This window comes from Galeopterus variegatus, unplaced genomic scaffold (assembly GCF_000696425.1).
Source record: "Galeopterus variegatus unplaced genomic scaffold, G_variegatus-3.0.2 Scaffold1244, whole genome shotgun sequence".
In the NCBI taxonomy this organism is placed as follows: Eukaryota; Metazoa; Chordata; class Mammalia; order Dermoptera; family Cynocephalidae; genus Galeopterus; species Galeopterus variegatus.
The window spans coordinates 156,674-174,406 of record NW_007727355.1 but is presented as its reverse complement, the minus strand read 5'-3'; the positions used below and the strand labels follow the sequence as shown (position 1 = coordinate 174,406).

Below are 17,733 nucleotides of genomic sequence, written 5' to 3'. Positions count from 1 at the left end.
CTGAGCGTGGTGCTGACAACACCAAGCCAAGGGTTGAGATCCCCTTACCGGTCATCTTTTTAAAAAAAAATAATAATAAATAAGAATTATATAGTGAATAGGCCGGCCCGTGGCTCACTCGGGAGAGTGCGGTGCTGACAACACCAAGCCAAGGGTTGAGATCCCCTTACCGGTCATCTTTTTAAAAAAAAATAATAATAAATAAGAATTATATAGTGAATAGATCAAAATAGGGGTGTAAATCACTTGCGTGCTTATGTGCCCCTCACCCAACTCAGAGCTCGTGGGAGATACGGCTGAGTAGATAAGTCAACTTACTTGTTACCCTCCTGGCTCCAGAGTAGTTTAACATTAGTGTGCTAACTACATTTACATGCTAATTAATTTACCCAGGGCTCCTGCTTCCTACTATTTTCCATTCGTCTCAAAGGAGACAGTGCCTTTCCTTGGGTAAACTACATTAGCCAGAGGTAGTTTCCCAGGGAGGAGGGGGAAATAGGTCTATGTCCCGCATTTACCTTACAGATACATGCTCCCAGATGCCACCCTCGGGCAAAAGAGGGTATGCAAAGAGACCTGTGTCCAGTGTCACCTAAGGACATGCACTAACCTGTGTGGACACAATCCCATCAGTGCCTGCCAGACCCCTATGGCCCCTAACCCAACTCCCTCCCTCTTCCCTGGACACCACAGACATCCTCAAGTCCCCCCTGATCATCTTCGTGATGGGTGGCCCAGGCTGTGGCAAAGGGACGCAGTGCAAGAATATGGCAACCAAGTATGGCTTCTGCCATGTGGGGCTGGGTCAGCTGCTGCGGCAAGAGGCTCAAAGGGGCACCCAGAGGGGCCGGCAGATCCGCGACATCATGCTTCAGGGGCTCCTGGTGCCCACGGTGAGTGCTCACAGTTGGGGGGTGAAGGAGGAAGAGGGTATGTCGGGACAGACTTCCCGGGAAGGCCCCACAGGAGCCGATGGACCTGGAAGGCCAGCCCCCAGCTTGGCTACCGCCCGGCTGCCACACAGAGCCTCCATTTATCTGTGAAGTGGGGAAACCAAAGCTGGCCGGTCAGCTCACTTGGTTAGAGTGCGGTGCTCATAACACCACAGTCAAGGATTCAGATTCCCATACCAACCAGCCGTCAAAATAAATACAAATAAAGTGGGAGACCACATCAAAAGGTTGTAGTGAGGGCCGGATGACATCATCCCTACAAAGCCCTTAGCAGAATGCTGGAATCACTCAATAAAATCAGCTACTATTTATCCCATTTGCGACCCATCAAGTATTACTGGCCTCTTCTGATGTTGTTTCCTCACCTATAAAATGAAGGGACCCCCAGGACCTAACTTGTAACACTGTGGTGATGATTAAATGACACCCAGAAAGCCTGGCACCTGGCAGATGCCCACCCAATAAACGGTGGGCATGCCCAGTTCTCAGAAGTGGTCTCCCCGGGGCATCAGAGCAGACTCAGAATCCAGGGTGCTGGGTAGGGCAGTGTCACCCAGGCTTCCCCTAAGGTCCGGTCTAAGGAACAGAACTTGCCAAGGTGACCTGCATGCGTACTGGTCTCTCCGGGGTGAGGGGTGGGAAAGAGAGGGGGGCCCAGGCACTGAATCCACCCCTTTCCTTCCCAGGGCATCATCCTGGACATAGTCAGTGACAACATGTTGTCCCGCCCGGACAGCCGGGGCTTCCTCATCGACGGCTTCCCCCGGGAGCTGAAGCAAGCCAAGGAGTTCGAGCGCATTGTGAGTGACCTCAGTGTGTCTGTGTGTCAGTGTACGTGTGTGTGTGTGTGTGTGTGTGTGTGTGTGTGTGTGTGTGTGTGTAGGTGTGAGGCTGTTCCTCCTGGAGTAAGGCTGAGACTTGGGGGAGAGTGGATGAGGACAGAGAAATGGAGTTTCTTATTATCAAGGGGCAGTCAGGTTGTTGGAAGCCTCTAGAATGTTGGGCCAGGAACTAGCGAGCTCTCCAAGGCCAGGGAGGGAGTCATTTCAGTACCTGCCCGCCCAGTTCCAGGCACCTGCAGGATGAACTATTTACCCACTGAGTAGCAGGTGGGGTTAGCATCTTCCCCAGGCCACAAAGAGGGAATATATAGTTCATTCACTGATTTATTCAACCACCTGTCCCTGAATAGTTCTTGAGCACGAGCCTTCTCCTCGGGGCTGGGGATGCGGAGTCCACAAGACAGACAGTCCCTGTTCTTAAGATGCCCATATCCGAATGATGAAGACAGAGCAATCAATACCCGATGTGCAAAACAGAATAACGAAATTTCTGGTAGTGGTTAAGTGTGACGAAGAACAGAAAACAGAAACAGAAAACAGAACGGGACTGGGCTATTTCGGTTTGGGTGGTGCGGGTGTGGCCCCCCTGAAGCGGGGACATCAGAGAAACAGCTGAGTGACGGAGGAGGAGCCAGCGTGGGGCAAGTGAGAGTGAATTTCTCCAGGTTATTTTTCCATGTCAGTGCAGATTTATGGAGGGACCCATCTGAGCACCTGAACAGTGATGATACTGTGGACTGTAGCATGGGGGATCATTTCAACTCAGTTTAGAAATAGTTAAGCAGGAAAGGAGAAACTGCTGGGCAAGCTCTAGGCTTTTCTGGGACTTGCTGGGCTTTGATGGAATCAAGGTGGGGGGTGGGACTGGAACAGCTGTCACCGGGGTGGGTGGGGACCTGCCTTTGCTCTCACCTCCATTGGAGTAATTATGTAGGCTCATTGCAATGAAGTTACATTGCAAATAATAGCTCCTTCTCCAGACGGGAGTTCTACGAGGGCAAAGGCCAGGCTGATTCGTTTCTCTGCCCGCCTCCACCCCAGGCTAGCACCTGGCCTAAAGTCATAAGTGCCATAAGTGCCAGCCGAATGGACTCTGCAAGTGACAGCAAAGTGTCACAACAGAGGCCACACGCCCTGACCCTCGGGTCCCCTTTTGTCCACTGATGTGTTCCGTTTGGGTCATACAGTGTTTTGCATTTTCTTTTTCGAATCTGTGGAAACGGGGAGCTTCCACATCAAAACTCCCAGCTTCTCTGGAAAACCCACTGACTTGGCAACGCAGGCCTGCACGTCCCCATGGCAACAGCAGTGTGAACGCTTCCTGAGCTTTTTACCGAGCCCAACACTGTTCTCAGCACTGCACAGATGAACTCATCTTCCGGAACATTCCAGGCGTTTGCACTATTAGCATCCCGATTTTGTGCAGAGGGATCAGGGAGTTTGTCCGGGTGATGGGGGCAGAATTGATGCCCAGCAGTCCCACTCCCAAGGCCCCGATTTTAACCCCTCCACCCTGTGACCGTCAGTGGGGCGTGCCTTCTCTGCTTTGCCAGGTACCCCCCACACCTAGCTCCCCTCTCCACCACAGAGTCTGAGCATCACCTGCATGAAGACATGGCTGTGCTATAGGCCAAATGTGTCCCCCAAAGTTCATGTATTGGAAACTGGATCCCCATTGGTTTTTCTTCTTCTTTTTGGCAGCTGGCCTGTATGGGATCCGAACCTTTGACCTTGGTGTTACAAGGTGGGCATGAGTAAATTAACTAGCATGTAAATGTAGTCAGCATACTAATGTTAAAATACTCTGGAGGGGCCGGCCAGTGGCTCATTTGGGAGAGTGCGGTGCTGATAACACCAAGGCCATGGGTTCGGATCCCATATAGGGATGGTCGGTTAGCTCACTGGCTGAGCGTGGTGCTGACAACACCAAGTCAAGGGTTAAGATCCCCTTACCAGTCATCTTCAAAAAAAAAAAAAAAACTCTGGAGCCAGGAGGGTAACAAGTAAGTTGACTTATCTACTCACCCACATCTCCCATGAGCAGCTGGCTGGTAGTGGGATCTGAATAAAAACTTTTTATTAATTATAGACTCACAGGAAATTGCAAAGATAGTAGACAAGTCCTGTGGTACCCTTCACCCAGCTCCCCACAATGGCAACATCCTATCTGACAGTCATCCAACATCAAAACCAGGCAGTTGACATTGATATGTATTTATTTTTACTGTTACCTCCATGGCAAGAGACATTGAAAGTAGAAAAAGGAAGTTGATGGAATTATATGTCTTTTTTGGGGGTAGAGGGGTGGAAATGCCTGGCCGGTATAGGGATCTGAACCCATGACCTTGGTATTATCAGCATTGTGCTCTACAAAGTGGGCTAACTGGCCAGCCCCCGAAGTCTTAAATACTGGCAATAAGCAGATACAGGAAACACTGACTGAAGTCAATCAATGACTTTACCTGGAAAAGCCTCAGGCTAGGAAGCATGGGACAGACTAACGACACCCACCCTATAGTCACTGCCCTTATTGGGAGACAGAAGGTCTGTGGCTTCTTTGTGTGCCCCATGCTCCCTCAGTGGAAAAGCCAGCGAGGAAACCTGTCACATGTTTGTGATGAAAACTTTCAAACCTGTACAGAAATGGAACCGTAGAAGGAATCCCCCACACCCAGGCAGAACCATTACCATGGTTTGACCACACACTGGCTGTATCTCTGCCCAAACCTCATGTTGTGATTGCCAATTATGCATTTTAAAGCATATCCTGGATCCCATTACAGGCGTTTCCTTACCCAGCCACAACGCCATCACCACATCCCAGATGATTAACATTAATTTCTTTTTGGGGGGCAGCTGGCCAGTAGGGGGATCTGAAACCCGTGGTGCCCTTTGGCATTACGAGGCTGCCTTCTAACCAACTGAGCCATCCGGCCAGACTCGAACATTCATTTCTTGATACCATTTAATGTTGAGTCCACATTCACAGTTCCTCAGTAACTGAAAAAAATGTTTCTTTAATGTTTTTGGTTAGCTCAGATAGAGCACAGCCTTATAACACTAAGAGCACGGGTTCTGATCCCTGTACCCATGTTTGGGATTTCATAGTATCATTTAATTTTTCCTCTATCCCTCATTTTCCCTGCACATTGAAAGTTAACTGCAGGCTTACATAGACTTTGGTTCAACATGGGTTTTTTTTCATCCATAAATATTTTATTGAGTATATATTTCTTTTCTTTTCTTGGCGGCTGGCCAGTATGGGGGATCCCGGACCCTTGACCTTGGTGTTATCAGCACCACGCTCTACCGATAGAGCTAACTGGCCAGCCCTATTTAGTATATAGTTCTAAAAGATGAAGACTTTTGGGCCGGCCCGTGGCTCACTCAGTAGAGTGCGGTGCTAATAACACCAAGGCCACGGGTTCGGATCCCATATAGGGATGGCCGGTTAGCTCACTGGGTGAGCGTGGTGCTGACAACACCAAGTCAAGGGTTGAGATCCCCTTACCGGTCATCTTTTTAAAAAAAAATAAATAAATAAATAAAAAAGAATAAAAGATGAAGACTTTTGTATAATCATAGCACTTCCGTGATCACACTGTAATATCCTTTTTTTTGTCTCTATATTTTTTACACTGTAACATCATCAAATCACTGATCGACATTCAAACTTCCATGAATAACTCAAAATCTGTTTTCTTTTTACATCTTGTTTTTTTTTTTGTATTTTTCCGTGTCTGGCAACGGATCGCAACCCTCAGTGTTGCCCCCGTACCGGACCGGGACCAGCAACGGGATTGCAACCCTCGGTGTTGCTCCCGCACCTCGCTCAGCCAGTGAGCGGGAGCCGGTCTGTATGTGGGATCTGAACCCTCGGGCGGAAGCGCCGCCGTGCTTCCCAAGCGGCGCACTATCCAGTGCGCCACCGGGCCGGCCCTTTACATCTTGTTTTAATCAGGATTCATATATGGTGGACCCACTGCAATTGCATGATGTTTCTTGTTTCTTTTTATCTATAGGTGCACCTTCTCTATTTTTTTCTTGCATTTATTTCTCGAAGAAACCAGGTCTTTGGTTCATTTTAGTTCCACAAAGCGTGCATTTTGTTGATTGCGAAGCATTTTAAAATATGTCCCACTCTCTATAATTCCTGTAAATTGGTAAATGTGTTGGGGCTCAGGTTCACTTTTTTCTTTGTACTTCATAGGTGGTGGTATGAAGTTCTACCAGGAAGCACCTAACGTTTCTGTCTGTTTGCAATGGTCACTGTATTTTTCAAATGTGTTACATATGTAAGAGAAGTCAGGTCCTTGAATGTTCACTGGGGCCCAAGAAGGTGGTCTTGACAAAGTGGGAAAAACAGAATATGTGCTGTTCTTGCCGAGTTCTTTCTCTGTTGAATTCTGATGATGCTGTGGCTATCATGTTCTGTCTGTCCCTGAACGGTTTGCTTCCTCAGGTGCTTGATGAATGAATGAATCAGCATAAACTTGGGACAGAGCGCCGTGACTCAATACGCCTTTGTTTTGCATTATTTCAGGAGGCTCCTAGATGCCTGGTTGCCCCAGTCTTAGTAAAGAGCTTGTTATAGGCTGAATTTTGTCCCCTCCAAAAATTCCTGTGTTGAAGTTCTAATTCCCAGTCCTTACAAATGTGACTATTTGGAGATAGGGCCCTTAAAGTGGTAAATAAGGTACAAGGAGGTCACTAGGGTGGGCCCTAATCCAATATGACTGAGGTTCTTATAAAAAGAGATTATGACACAGATACATAACAGAGAAAAGACCCTGAGAAGACATGGAGAAGACGTGCAAGCCAAGGAGAGAGGCCTCAGAAGAAACCAACCCTGCTCCTGCTGACGCCTTGATCTCTGGCTTCCAGCTTCCAGAGCTGTGAGAAAATAAGATTTCTATTACATGTTGCAAAATTGTAATTTCCTCTATTGGTCAGTTTTTCCACATTGATTAGCCAGAATTCTTCCCTAAAGGAGAGTTTTTCTTTCATCAACTAGGGCTATTCGGTTATCCTAGATAAATATAGTTCTTACAAAAAAGGTGGGATAAATGCTTAACTCTTCCTTTTAATGGCCAATTTTCAGACTAAGGAGTTGGTGTCCTAGTTACCCCCAGTGGTGACAATGAGGTTTTGTTATTTTATTTCGTTTTCCTTTGTTTTGTTCTCTCTCTCTCTCTCATCACTGTGAACTCATGGCTTTTCATATATTCCATGTTTTTCAATCCACTGAAGTCATTTTTCTTTCTTTCTTTTTTGGTGGCTGGCTGGTATGGGGATCTGAACCCTTGACCTTGGTTTTACACCACTGTGTTCTAACCAACAGCGCTAACCGGCCAGCCCACATTTTTCTCTCTGGTGCTCAGGTTATTACATCTTTGGCCAAGAGAAGCCCCTTCATGTTGACGCCCGCGTCCTTTCATGTTGAATGCTTCTTTGCTTCCTGGCACAAGATTCTGATTTCCCACTTTTCACGTTTCCTGCCCAGACCTGGAATGGGTCATTTCTCCAATGAGTCGTTTTCTCATGGTGCACAATTTAGGTGCAAAGAGTACTCATTGCGATGGAGTTGTCATCGTTTCCGGGTCTTCCCAGTGGACACAGCTAGGAATCATATTTTTGAAAGGGGAAAAAAAAAAATCACAAGTTCAAACCAATATTTCCAGTTCACATGTAACATTTATAGTGTTTTTACTTCTCTTTCCCTAAAAATTTCAGTTTCTAATACCATTAACGCACTCATTTCCATTATCTTATTAAATACAACATAGTTTCAAAACAATATCAACTACTAAGAATAAAACTACTGAAGGAAGTTTGAGGTTTCTTTACAGCTCCAGTTTTCCTTATATCCCACTATGGTGTAAAATAAAAATACTGGCTCTCCACGGCGGCGCTCCCGCCGAGGGTTCGGATCCCATATAGAGACCGGTCCGCTCACTGGTTGAGCGCGGTGCGGACACGACACCGAGGGTTGTGATCCCGTTACCGGTCACGAAAAAAGACAAAAAGGAAAAAAAAAAAAATACTGGCTCCCATTTTCCCCACCCACTTCTGCCTGCACTGTGGCTCGTGGTTGTCCCACCATGTCATTGTCACATGGGCTGCCCCGGGAGCTGGCTGCGGCCAAGGCAGGGGACAAAGTGCTGCTGGGGGACATGGGCTTCATTGACTGTGAGCACTTCAAGAAACTCGCGCTCACCTGCTTCTCTCACATCAACCCAATTGATCGGGAGACTACTGATGTCAGCAACCTCACCAGGCAGTTTTTGTTTCAAAAGAAACATGTTAGAAGATCGAAGGTACAGGTTGCCAAAGAACGTGAACTACAGTTTTACCCGAAAGCTAATATCATAACCTACCATGACAGCATCATGAACCCCGACTACAATGTGGAATTTTCAACAGTTTATATTGGTTAGGAATACTTTAGACAACACAGCTGCCCAAAACCATGTTGCTAGGATGTGTCTGGCAGGTGATGTCCCTCTTATTGAGAGTGGAACGACGGTTACCTCAGACAAGTAATTACTATCAAAAAGGGTGTGACCGAGTGTTATGAATGTCATCCTAAGCCAACCCAGAGGACTTTTCCTGGCTGTACAATTTGTAACACACCTTCAGAACCTATTCATTGCATTGTTTGGGCAAAGTATTTGTCTAACCAGTCGTTTGGGAAGAAGATACTCGTCAAGAAGTATCTCCTGACAGAGGTGACCCTGAAGCTGCCTGGAAACCCTGAAGCTGGAGCCAGAGCATCTAATGAAAATAGTGACATTAAACGTATTTCCACTAAGGAATGGGCTAAATCAACTGGATATGATCCAGTTAAACCTTTTACCAAGTTTTTTAAAGATGGTATCAGGTATCTATTGACCATGGACAAAATGTGGCGGAAAAAGGGGCCGGCCCGTGGCTCACTCGGGAGAGTGCGGTGCTGATAACACCAAGGCCCCGGGTCCGGATCCCATATAGAGATGGCCGGTTCGCTCACTGGCTGAGCGTGGTGCTGACAACACCAAGTCAAGGGTTAAGATCCCCTTACCGGTCATCTTTAAAAAAAAAAAAAAAAAAAAAATGTGGCGGAAAAGGAAACCTCCAGTTCCACTGGACTGTGCTGAAGTTCAAAGTCAAGGAGAAGAAACCAGTGCATTGAATCAACAAAATAAACCCTGGTTAGGACTGAAAGACCAGCAGGTTCTAGATGTAAAGAGTTATGCAAGTCTTTTTTCAAAGAGCATTGAGACTTTGAGAGTTCATTTAGTAGAAAAAGGGCATGTAACTGAGCATACGGGATAAGGGTGACCCATCTGCAACGGATTTTGTCACCTCTGCTGCAAACCCCAGGATGCATATTTTCAGTATGAGTATCAAGAACAGATCTGATTAAAATCAATGGCAGGGAACATTATTCCTGCTATTGCTACTGCCAACCAGTGATTGCTGAGTTGATAGTATTGGAAGGATTGAAGATTTTATCAGGAAGAATAGACCAGTGAAGAACAACTTTTTTTTTTTTTCCTTTTTGTCTTTTTTCATGACCGGTAACGGGATCGCAACCCCCGGTGTCGCGCCCGCACCGCGCTCAACCAGTGAGCAGACTGGTCTCTATATGAGATCTGAACCCTCGGCGGGAGCGCCGCTGCACTCCCAAGTGCTGCACTACCGAGTGCGCCACCGGGCCGGCCCAAGAACAACTTTTTTGAATAAACAACCAAAGCCAAGAAAGAAGCTCCTTGTGCCTTAGGATTGGGATCCTCCCAATCCTAATTATGTATGTGCCAGAAAGCCAGAGGTGACCTTATGGCTGAATGTCCATAAAGTGACTGTTGTCACAAGATGAGACAGTGAAAGAGAAATTTGCAATGGTAGCACCAGATGTCCAAATTGAAGATGGGAAAGGAACAATTTTAATATCTCCAGAAGAGGGACAGACAGAAGCTAATAATCACAAGTGGTCATCAGAATTTGGAATTAGAAATGGCAGCTGGCTTCAAGCAGATGACTTCCTTCAGGACTACACTTTATTGATCAACATTCTTGATGGTGAAGACCAGGAAAGGATGTTGAATTTGAAGTTGTTGGTGATGCCCCAGAGAAAGTGGGGCCTGAACGAGCTGAAAATGTTGCCAAAAACAACCGATGGCAGTGAGGATAGAGCTCAACTTTCTACCCCCACAGCACATTAGCAAGAAGACATGCTCATAGTTGATTCGGACAAAGGAGGTTCTTCAAATAATGCTGACATCAGTGCAGAGAGAAGTCGCAAGAGGAAATCAGATGAGAAAAAGAACATCAGTGCAAAGAGGTCACATATGGGACAGACAGAAGAGCTTGATGATGTTATGGCATTAGATTGAACGGCAATGCTTCTTCTTCTTTTTTTTTTTAAAGATGACCGGTAAGGGGATCTCAACCCTTGATTTGGTGTTGTCAGCACCACGCTCTTCCAAGTGAGCAAACCGACCATTCCTATATAGGATCCGAACCCGGGGCCTTGGTGTTATCAGCACCACACTCTACCGAGTGAGCCACGGGCCGGCCTGAATGGCAATGCTTCTTAACAGAACCCTCTGACTACTTTAGCTCATCTGGGCACAACCAGGTTGCTGTGTCCTTTGTTCCAAAGGGAAAATATTGACACCAGTAATTTGAAAATGATTCTGCTCCCTTTGAAAGCATTCATTTTGCTAGAGCTATTAGCAACATTGCAGTATGCTGTATTGAACGGAGAAACAGTTTAAAAACCCTTTGAACAAAGTGTGTGTATAACCAGTGTCAGACGAAACAATACAATGCATGTTGCCTTTTGAATGTAAATACCCCTTAGTTAATAGTTTTAAAACATTGTGTTTTATTAAAGTTGATACCTGGTTATAAATATTATGCCTCCATTTTTGGCTGCAAGGGGAATTCTTTTTTGCCTGGATCTAATGATTTTCATACACTTAACTGACTGAAACAGATTCAAAGAGGTCTGAAACAAAACTTTCTTTTAAATGTTAACTGACACTATGTATATTAATGTAAAATGATGTTAATTTCTTCATTTTCAGATTGTACTGCCTGGTGTCTGTGTAAAAAGCCAATTTTTGTGTATTGTTACAGCTTCAGGTTATTTATGTTTTATATATATATATATATATATATAAAAAAAAATATATATATATATATATATATATTTTTTTGTCATTTTTGTGACCGGTAAGGGGATCGCAACCCTTGGCTTGGTGTCGCCCGCACCGCACTCAGCCAGTGAGCACACCGGTCATCCCTATATAGGATCCGAACCCACGGCGGGAGCGCCACTGCCCTCCCAGCGCCGCACTCTCCCGAGTGGGCCATGGGGTCGGCCCTTTATGTTTAATATTTTGTAAACTCAATGACTATACTGTACTTATAGACCAAATACATGGCAAGGGTATACTTGTTTAAAAAAAAAAAAATGGGCCAGCCCCATGGCACACTCGGGAGAGTGTGGCGCTGGGAGCGCAGCAACGCTCCCGCCATGGGTTCGGATTCTATATAGGACTGGCCGGTGCACTCACTGGCTGAGTGCGGTGCGGGCGACACCAAGCCAAGGGTTGAGATTCACTTACCGGTCACGAAAAAGACAAAAAAAAAAAAAAAAAAAAAAGGTATCGGATCACTTGAAATAATTATTTTCTTTGTGGAATTATGTTATGAAATGGTTACAATTAGAATCATTTGTTTCAGTTTGGTCTTAAAATATTTAAGGATTGCTTTTCTAAATTTTTTTTTTTTTTGGTGGCTGGCCAGTACAGGGATCCAAACCCATGACCTTGGTGTTACAAGGCTGTGCTCTAACCAACTGAACCAACTGGCCAGCCTAAATTTTTTTTCCCATCCTAAATTTAATTTTTGTTTCTTTGGTTTTTGTTTTAAAAGATGACCAGTAAGGGGATCTCAACCCTTGACTTGCTGTTGTCAGCACCACGCTCACCCAGTGACCAAACCGGCCATCCCTATATGGGATCCAAACCCATGGCCTTGCTGTTATCAGCACCACACTCTCCCGAGTGAGCCACGGGCTGGCCCCTAAATTTAATTTTTGAATGAGTAAGTTATTTCATGATTACAAAGTCAAAGCCACATAAGAAGGTGTATCCAGAGAGAGATCTTGTTTCCATTCATTCCTGTCCATCCCCCTCCACACCAACTTGTGCTCCCCCCTCCTGGGCAACCATTTTCATTAGTTTTTGGTTTGTCTTTTTGGTGTTTCTTTTTGCAGATAGCTGTATATAGTAGGCATGTGTCTCTGTGTGTGTATCCTTCCTTCTCATTCTATACAGGTTTACTATTTTTCACTTTTTTTTTCCACTTTGCAGTGTGTCCTGAAGATCACATATCAGCATCAAGTGATCTTACTCCTTCCTTTTTATTATTTTTTCTTTGTTCCTTTTTATGGCTGCACAGTATTCCATTGTGTGGCCATGCCAATGTATATTCAACTAATCTCTGGGCTGGCTTCTCAATTGGTTAGCATGTGGTGTCATAACACCAAGGTCAAGGGCTGGGATCCCCTCACTGGCCAGCTGCCAAAAAAAAAAAAAGTTGAAAAACCCAAAATGCTAATGTCCTATGGTCAGTAGGTTATGTCCAATCTTTTGCCACTACCAGTGATGCCACACTGAATAACCTTTGTATGTCATTTCATATTTTTGCGAGTATCTTTAAGAGTCTTAGGAGTGAAATTATTGGATTAAAGAGAAATGCATAGATAATTTTGCTATATATCACCAAATTCCTCTTCATTTTACACTGCCGCCAGCAGTATATGACAGTGCCCATTTTCTCAAGGCCACACCAAGATGGGATGCTGCCAAACTTTTGGATTTTTGTCAACCTCCTTAGGTGAGGAATGGTATTTCAGTGTAGTATGAATGGGCATTTCTCTGACTACAAGGAAGCATTATCTTCTTCTTCAAAGTTTCAGGGCAATTTTCATATCTTCTGTGAACTCCCTCTTTATTTCTTTTGCGTTTTTTTTTTTTTTTTTTTTTTTCTAACAGGTTGTTGGCTTTTTCCTTCTTCATTTTTAGGATCTCTTTATATTAGAGATGTTAGCCTTTTGTGATATGAGTTGCAAATACTTTTTCCCAGTTTGTCAATTATTTATTTATTTATTTATTGGTGGCTGGCTGGTCCAGGGATCCAAACCCTTGACCCTGGTATTGTGAACTCCATGCTCCTGGCCACCCCTGACAATTATCTTTTGACTTTGCTTATTGTCTTTTTGCCGCAAAAGTTCTTTCTTTCTTTTTTCTTTTAGCATCCATGTCGTGAAGTTATATATTTTTTGCAAATTTACTATTTTTTTTTGTTGGTTGGCCAGTACAGGGACCCGAATCCTTGACTTTGGTGTTATAATGCCATACTTTAACCAACTGAGCTAACCAGCCAGTCACAATGTTATTTTTTAACATGCATCAAAACATCACATTGTACCCCATAAACATGTACCATTATTATATATCAATTAAAAAGAAAAACTATTTTTAAAATGTTCATTTATCAGTCTTTTCTGTTATTGCTTCTGGATTTTTTTTTTTTCCTTTTTGTCTTTTTTCGTGTCCGGCAACGGACCGCAACCCTCAGTGTCACGCCTGTACCGGACCGGGACCGGGACCGGGATCGGCAACGGGATCGCAACCCTCGGTGCTGCGCCCGCCCCTCGCTCAGCCAGTGAGCGGGAACCGGTCTGTATGTGGGATCCGAACCCTCGGCGGGAGCGCCGCTGCGCTCCCAAGCGGCGCAGTGTAGCAGTGCGCCACCGGGCCGGCCCTGCTTCTGGATTTTGAGGCACAATTTTTTTGAACTCCTAGGTTATAAGGAAATTGGTTTTCTATGATTTTATTTCTTTTTTGGCAGCTGGCTGATACAGTAATCTTATTTCTTACATTTATATCTCTGATCTTTGGGCACTTATCCTAGTTTATGGAATGAGGGACGGATCCAATTTTATTTTTCCAAATTGCTATCTAGTCCAGTTGTCCCAAGATCATTTATTTAAAAGACTGTCCTTTCCCCGCTGACTTAACGATACCAGCCACGCTAGCCATGTACCTACTTAGCTTCCATATTCACTTGGGTCTGTTTCCAGACTTTAAATTCCGTCCCATGTCCACACTCACTTCTCCCCTCCCTTGCCCCCCGCCACCCATTTCTTTTTTCTTCCAAGGATCTCCTGGCCCTTCTGCTTATTTTTGTACATAAATGTTAGAATCAACTTAGCTCCAGTGAAAAAACATGTTCTTATCAGATTAGGATCACATTGAAGTTACTAACTAGTTTAGGAAGACTTTGCTCCTTTATAATGTCACCTTCCTAAGAATATTTACATGACGTTTTTGTTCAAGTCTCCTTTTGAGTCACTTAGGAATAACTTATTTTTAAAATTTTTTAATTTATTTGCTTGTTTATTGTTTGGCAGCTGGCTGGTATGGGGATCCCAACCCTTGACCTTGGTGTTAGCAGCACCATGCTCTCCCAAGTGAGCCAACCGGCCAGCCCTTATTTTTTAGGTTTCCCTTAAAATTTTTCCTTAAGATTTTGCACACATTTGGAAAAGTTTCGCCTGGGTGTTTCATATTTGATTTCTGTTGCTGTTGTAGATGGGACCTCTTTTTCTAACTGGTGATTTTTGTATACATGTTGTATAGGATATTGACTTCTGTTAACTCTATATCCTGTTACTTTATCAAATTCCCTTAAGTCTGTACTAGCTGATGTGTTACTTTTTGGGTTTTCCAGAAATATAATCATATCGTCTGTAAATAGACATGGTGTTACTAATTTCTTCCCACTTCTGATTTCTTGAATTGCTTTTTTTCATCTCATTGCTTTAGCAAATCCCCTCACACCTGCCTAAGTCAGAGTGGCAGGAGTGGGCAACCTTGTCTTGTTCCTGACTTTAGTGGGAAAGCCAAAATTTCCCCATCAAGTAAGATGATGACTGAAGAAATACTCAGAAATTACTGGCAGCATGTTTTAAATTAGGAATGTGTGCTGAATTTTGTCAATTGCCCTTTCTGTGTTAATGATGATTGTGTGTGTGTGTGTTTTTCCTTCAAGTCTCCTTTAGAGACAGAGAAATATCTCACTTTTAAAGTTTTCCTTAAAGATTTTCCTTAAGATTTTGCTAATAGATGCTGGATGCTAATATAGTAAGTTGTACTGAACCACTCTGCTTTCCTGAAATGAATCCCACTTGGTTGTTAGATATGTTATGTTTTTAATGTGCTGCTGGATTGTATGCTGCGAGGACACTCTGGAGGAATGAGGTGGGGCTCACAGGGGTGGCCTCCCTCAGGTGGGTCCAGGCAGAGGGCAGAGTTGTGGCGTGGGCAGGAGAGAGCAGGGGCTCTCCTACCTTCCCCAGTCAGACTATCTGGGCAGAAGAAAGGCAACTCAAGACTGCTTACATCAATCTCAAAAGGAATACCTCAACCTAAATACCCATACATCAAACAGTTATGTTGTCATGGTACATCCATATGACGGAACACCATATAATGGTTAAAAAGAAATCAGGAAACGCCTATGCGCCAATATGGAATCATCTCCAGCTCTACTAAATCCATAAACTCGGGCATATCATTGTATTTACCATCTGTATATAAAAAAAGAGGAAAAGAATGTCAGAATACCGCCTATGTCTAAAATAGCTCAGGAAGGAGACACCAGGAGCAGGTAACTCAGCTGCCTCCAGGGAGGAACCTGGGAGGCTGGTGACAGTGAGGAGACGCTTCATTCTCTCCTGTGTGTTGTCTTAGGCGCTCTGCAAATGTCCCATTCTACCGCTCCCCAAAATAAATATGTGTAGGGCTGGCCCGTGGCTCACTCGGGAGGGTGCGGTGCTGATAACACCAAGGCCATGGGTTCGGATCCCTATGTAGGGATGGCCGATTCGCTCACTGGCTGAGCGTGGTGCTGACAATATCAAGCCAAGAATTAAGATTCCCCTTACTGGTCATCTTATTAAAAATAAAAATAAAAAACAAACAAATACATAGATATGTGAAATGAACTGAAATAATGAAATAGGCCAAGGAGGCCTGTTTTTTTTTACCAGCCCACGAGATCCTAGACTTCTGCTCTCTGGGGGAGCTGGGGTGCAGGGGCCACCGTGCTTGGCCCCTTCCCTACCCAGTCCCCCTTGGTTGGCTGCTAGGTGGGCCGGGCCCCCAACGTCGTCATCGTGTTTGACTGTTCCATGGAGACGATGGTCCAGCGAGTGCTGCACCGGGGCCTGGTGGAGCACCGGGCTGATGACTCGGAGTTGACCATCCGCCAGCGCCTGGAGACACACTTCACCTCATGTGAGCCTGTCCTGACCTTCTACCAGCAGAAGAACCTGCTCCGAAACGTAGGTACTCCGTTTGTCCTTTGTAGCACCCCAGACCCCTGGCTGGGACAAGGGTCATATGGGGACAACTTTCCCTTTTCTGTGTTTGCTGGGAGATCCCACTTCCTCTGAGTGGCAACACAGGCGCAGGCTGTCACCCACGGGCAGGGGAAATTTAAGGTCTGAATGTGACTGGCTCCAAGGTACTGCAGAAGTAAACACATTTTAGAACCTAAACCCCAGTGCCACTCAAATCTAGGCATGTGTATCCTCAAGGTGCAAAGTGGGATAGCTTAACGTTCTTAAGGTGCCCCACCCAGTTCCTGTCCTTTTCACTGTTAGGAAGATGAAAGAACTCTGGCAACATCCCCATCCCTTATGAGCACCTGAGAAGTGCCAGAATCAGGGGGACAGTGATGCTCCATGAGCCCAGCTCTGGCTCACACAGGCAGGGGATGGGGTGGCCAGTGGGCAACTCCCTGCACACCCTTCCCTCCCTCCCGTGGCCTGGTCCAAGGCACAGCATCTCTGCACACCACTGCTGGCTTTCCTACCCTTCCTGACCCACTCCTCTCTGGCCTCACTTGCATGGCCCTGGCATGGCACCTTGGCCCTATGAGCCTGTTTCCCAGGCCCATCTGAGGGAGAGGGTGGTGACCCTGCCCTGGGACTTTGACCTGACCTGCAGCTCCCCCTCCAGATCCTGGCAGAAGAAGCGCCAGAGAACATTTTCGCCAAGTGCTGCTCTGTCATTGAAAGTCTGCAGTGAGATGGGAGGGGCTGGGGGCTTGGCCTTGCCCTAGAACTGTACAGCTCTCAGGAGGGAGTGTGCGCCTGTGAGGGGGGAGACCTCAGCAAGGCGGGACGATGTCCGTGACCTCACAGCAGCGGCTTCCCCACCAGGTGGGTTGACCAAGGGCTACCAGCAAACATACCTGCCTGGGCAGGTGCCTGATGCATGCAGAAGAGGCCACAGGACCTGGAAACATCCCCACCTAGAGGCAGCAGCTATTACCAGCTCCTGCTCCCTGCAGGCCCAGGCATCCAGATTTTGATTGTGAAACCTGATTTTTCAACGTTGATATTCAACTGTAATCTCAGAGACCCTCAGCTGTCCAGCATGCCTCAAGGTGTTCACCCTGGGCCAAGATAGCTCAAGCAGCCCCTCAAGTGTCCTCTTGGGAAGCTGTGGCCTGCCACCCAGTATTGGCACAGGCTAGGTTTCCACCTCAGGGTTAACAGAACAGGCTGACTCCTGTGAGGCGCAGTGCATGGCTTTGCTGTGTGGCTGCATCCATGGGAACACCTGTCCCTGGGGACCCTCCTGGGTGCCTCGCTCCCCAAGCCCCAGAGGGAAAGTGGGGTGGGGGAAGACAGCACTACGTGGCTCAGCCTGCTGTCCCCTCTGTACACCAGAAGGGCAGCAAAGTCTTGGGCGACCACACCCTAGTCTCACTGGCTAAGCCTTGTTCCTCTTCAGCATGTTTCCTCCACAAACACAACTGCGGCAGCACGCAGTTTTTTTTCTTTTTTCTTTTTTTTTAAACAAAAAGCA

The 17,733-nt window shown here is 45.8% G+C and overlaps 1 protein-coding gene and 1 pseudogene across 1 annotated transcript; both read left to right on the top strand.

Annotated features, from left to right (window-relative positions):
- The first annotated feature begins 765 nt into the window (after window positions 1-765).
- LOC103592932 (adenylate kinase isoenzyme 1) lies at window positions 766-17,118 on the top strand. The gene is made up of 4 exons (XM_008575829.1): window positions 766-893; window positions 1,640-1,753; window positions 16,005-16,199; window positions 16,879-17,118. Exons 1-4 carry the CDS (start codon window positions 768-770, stop codon window positions 16,945-16,947), a joined length of 504 nt encoding a protein of 167 aa, XP_008574051.1. The 5' UTR covers window positions 766-767; the 3' UTR covers window positions 16,948-17,118.
- LOC103592931 lies at window positions 7,897-10,170 on the top strand (annotated as a pseudogene).
- Window positions 17,119-17,733: the final 615 nt, after the last annotated feature.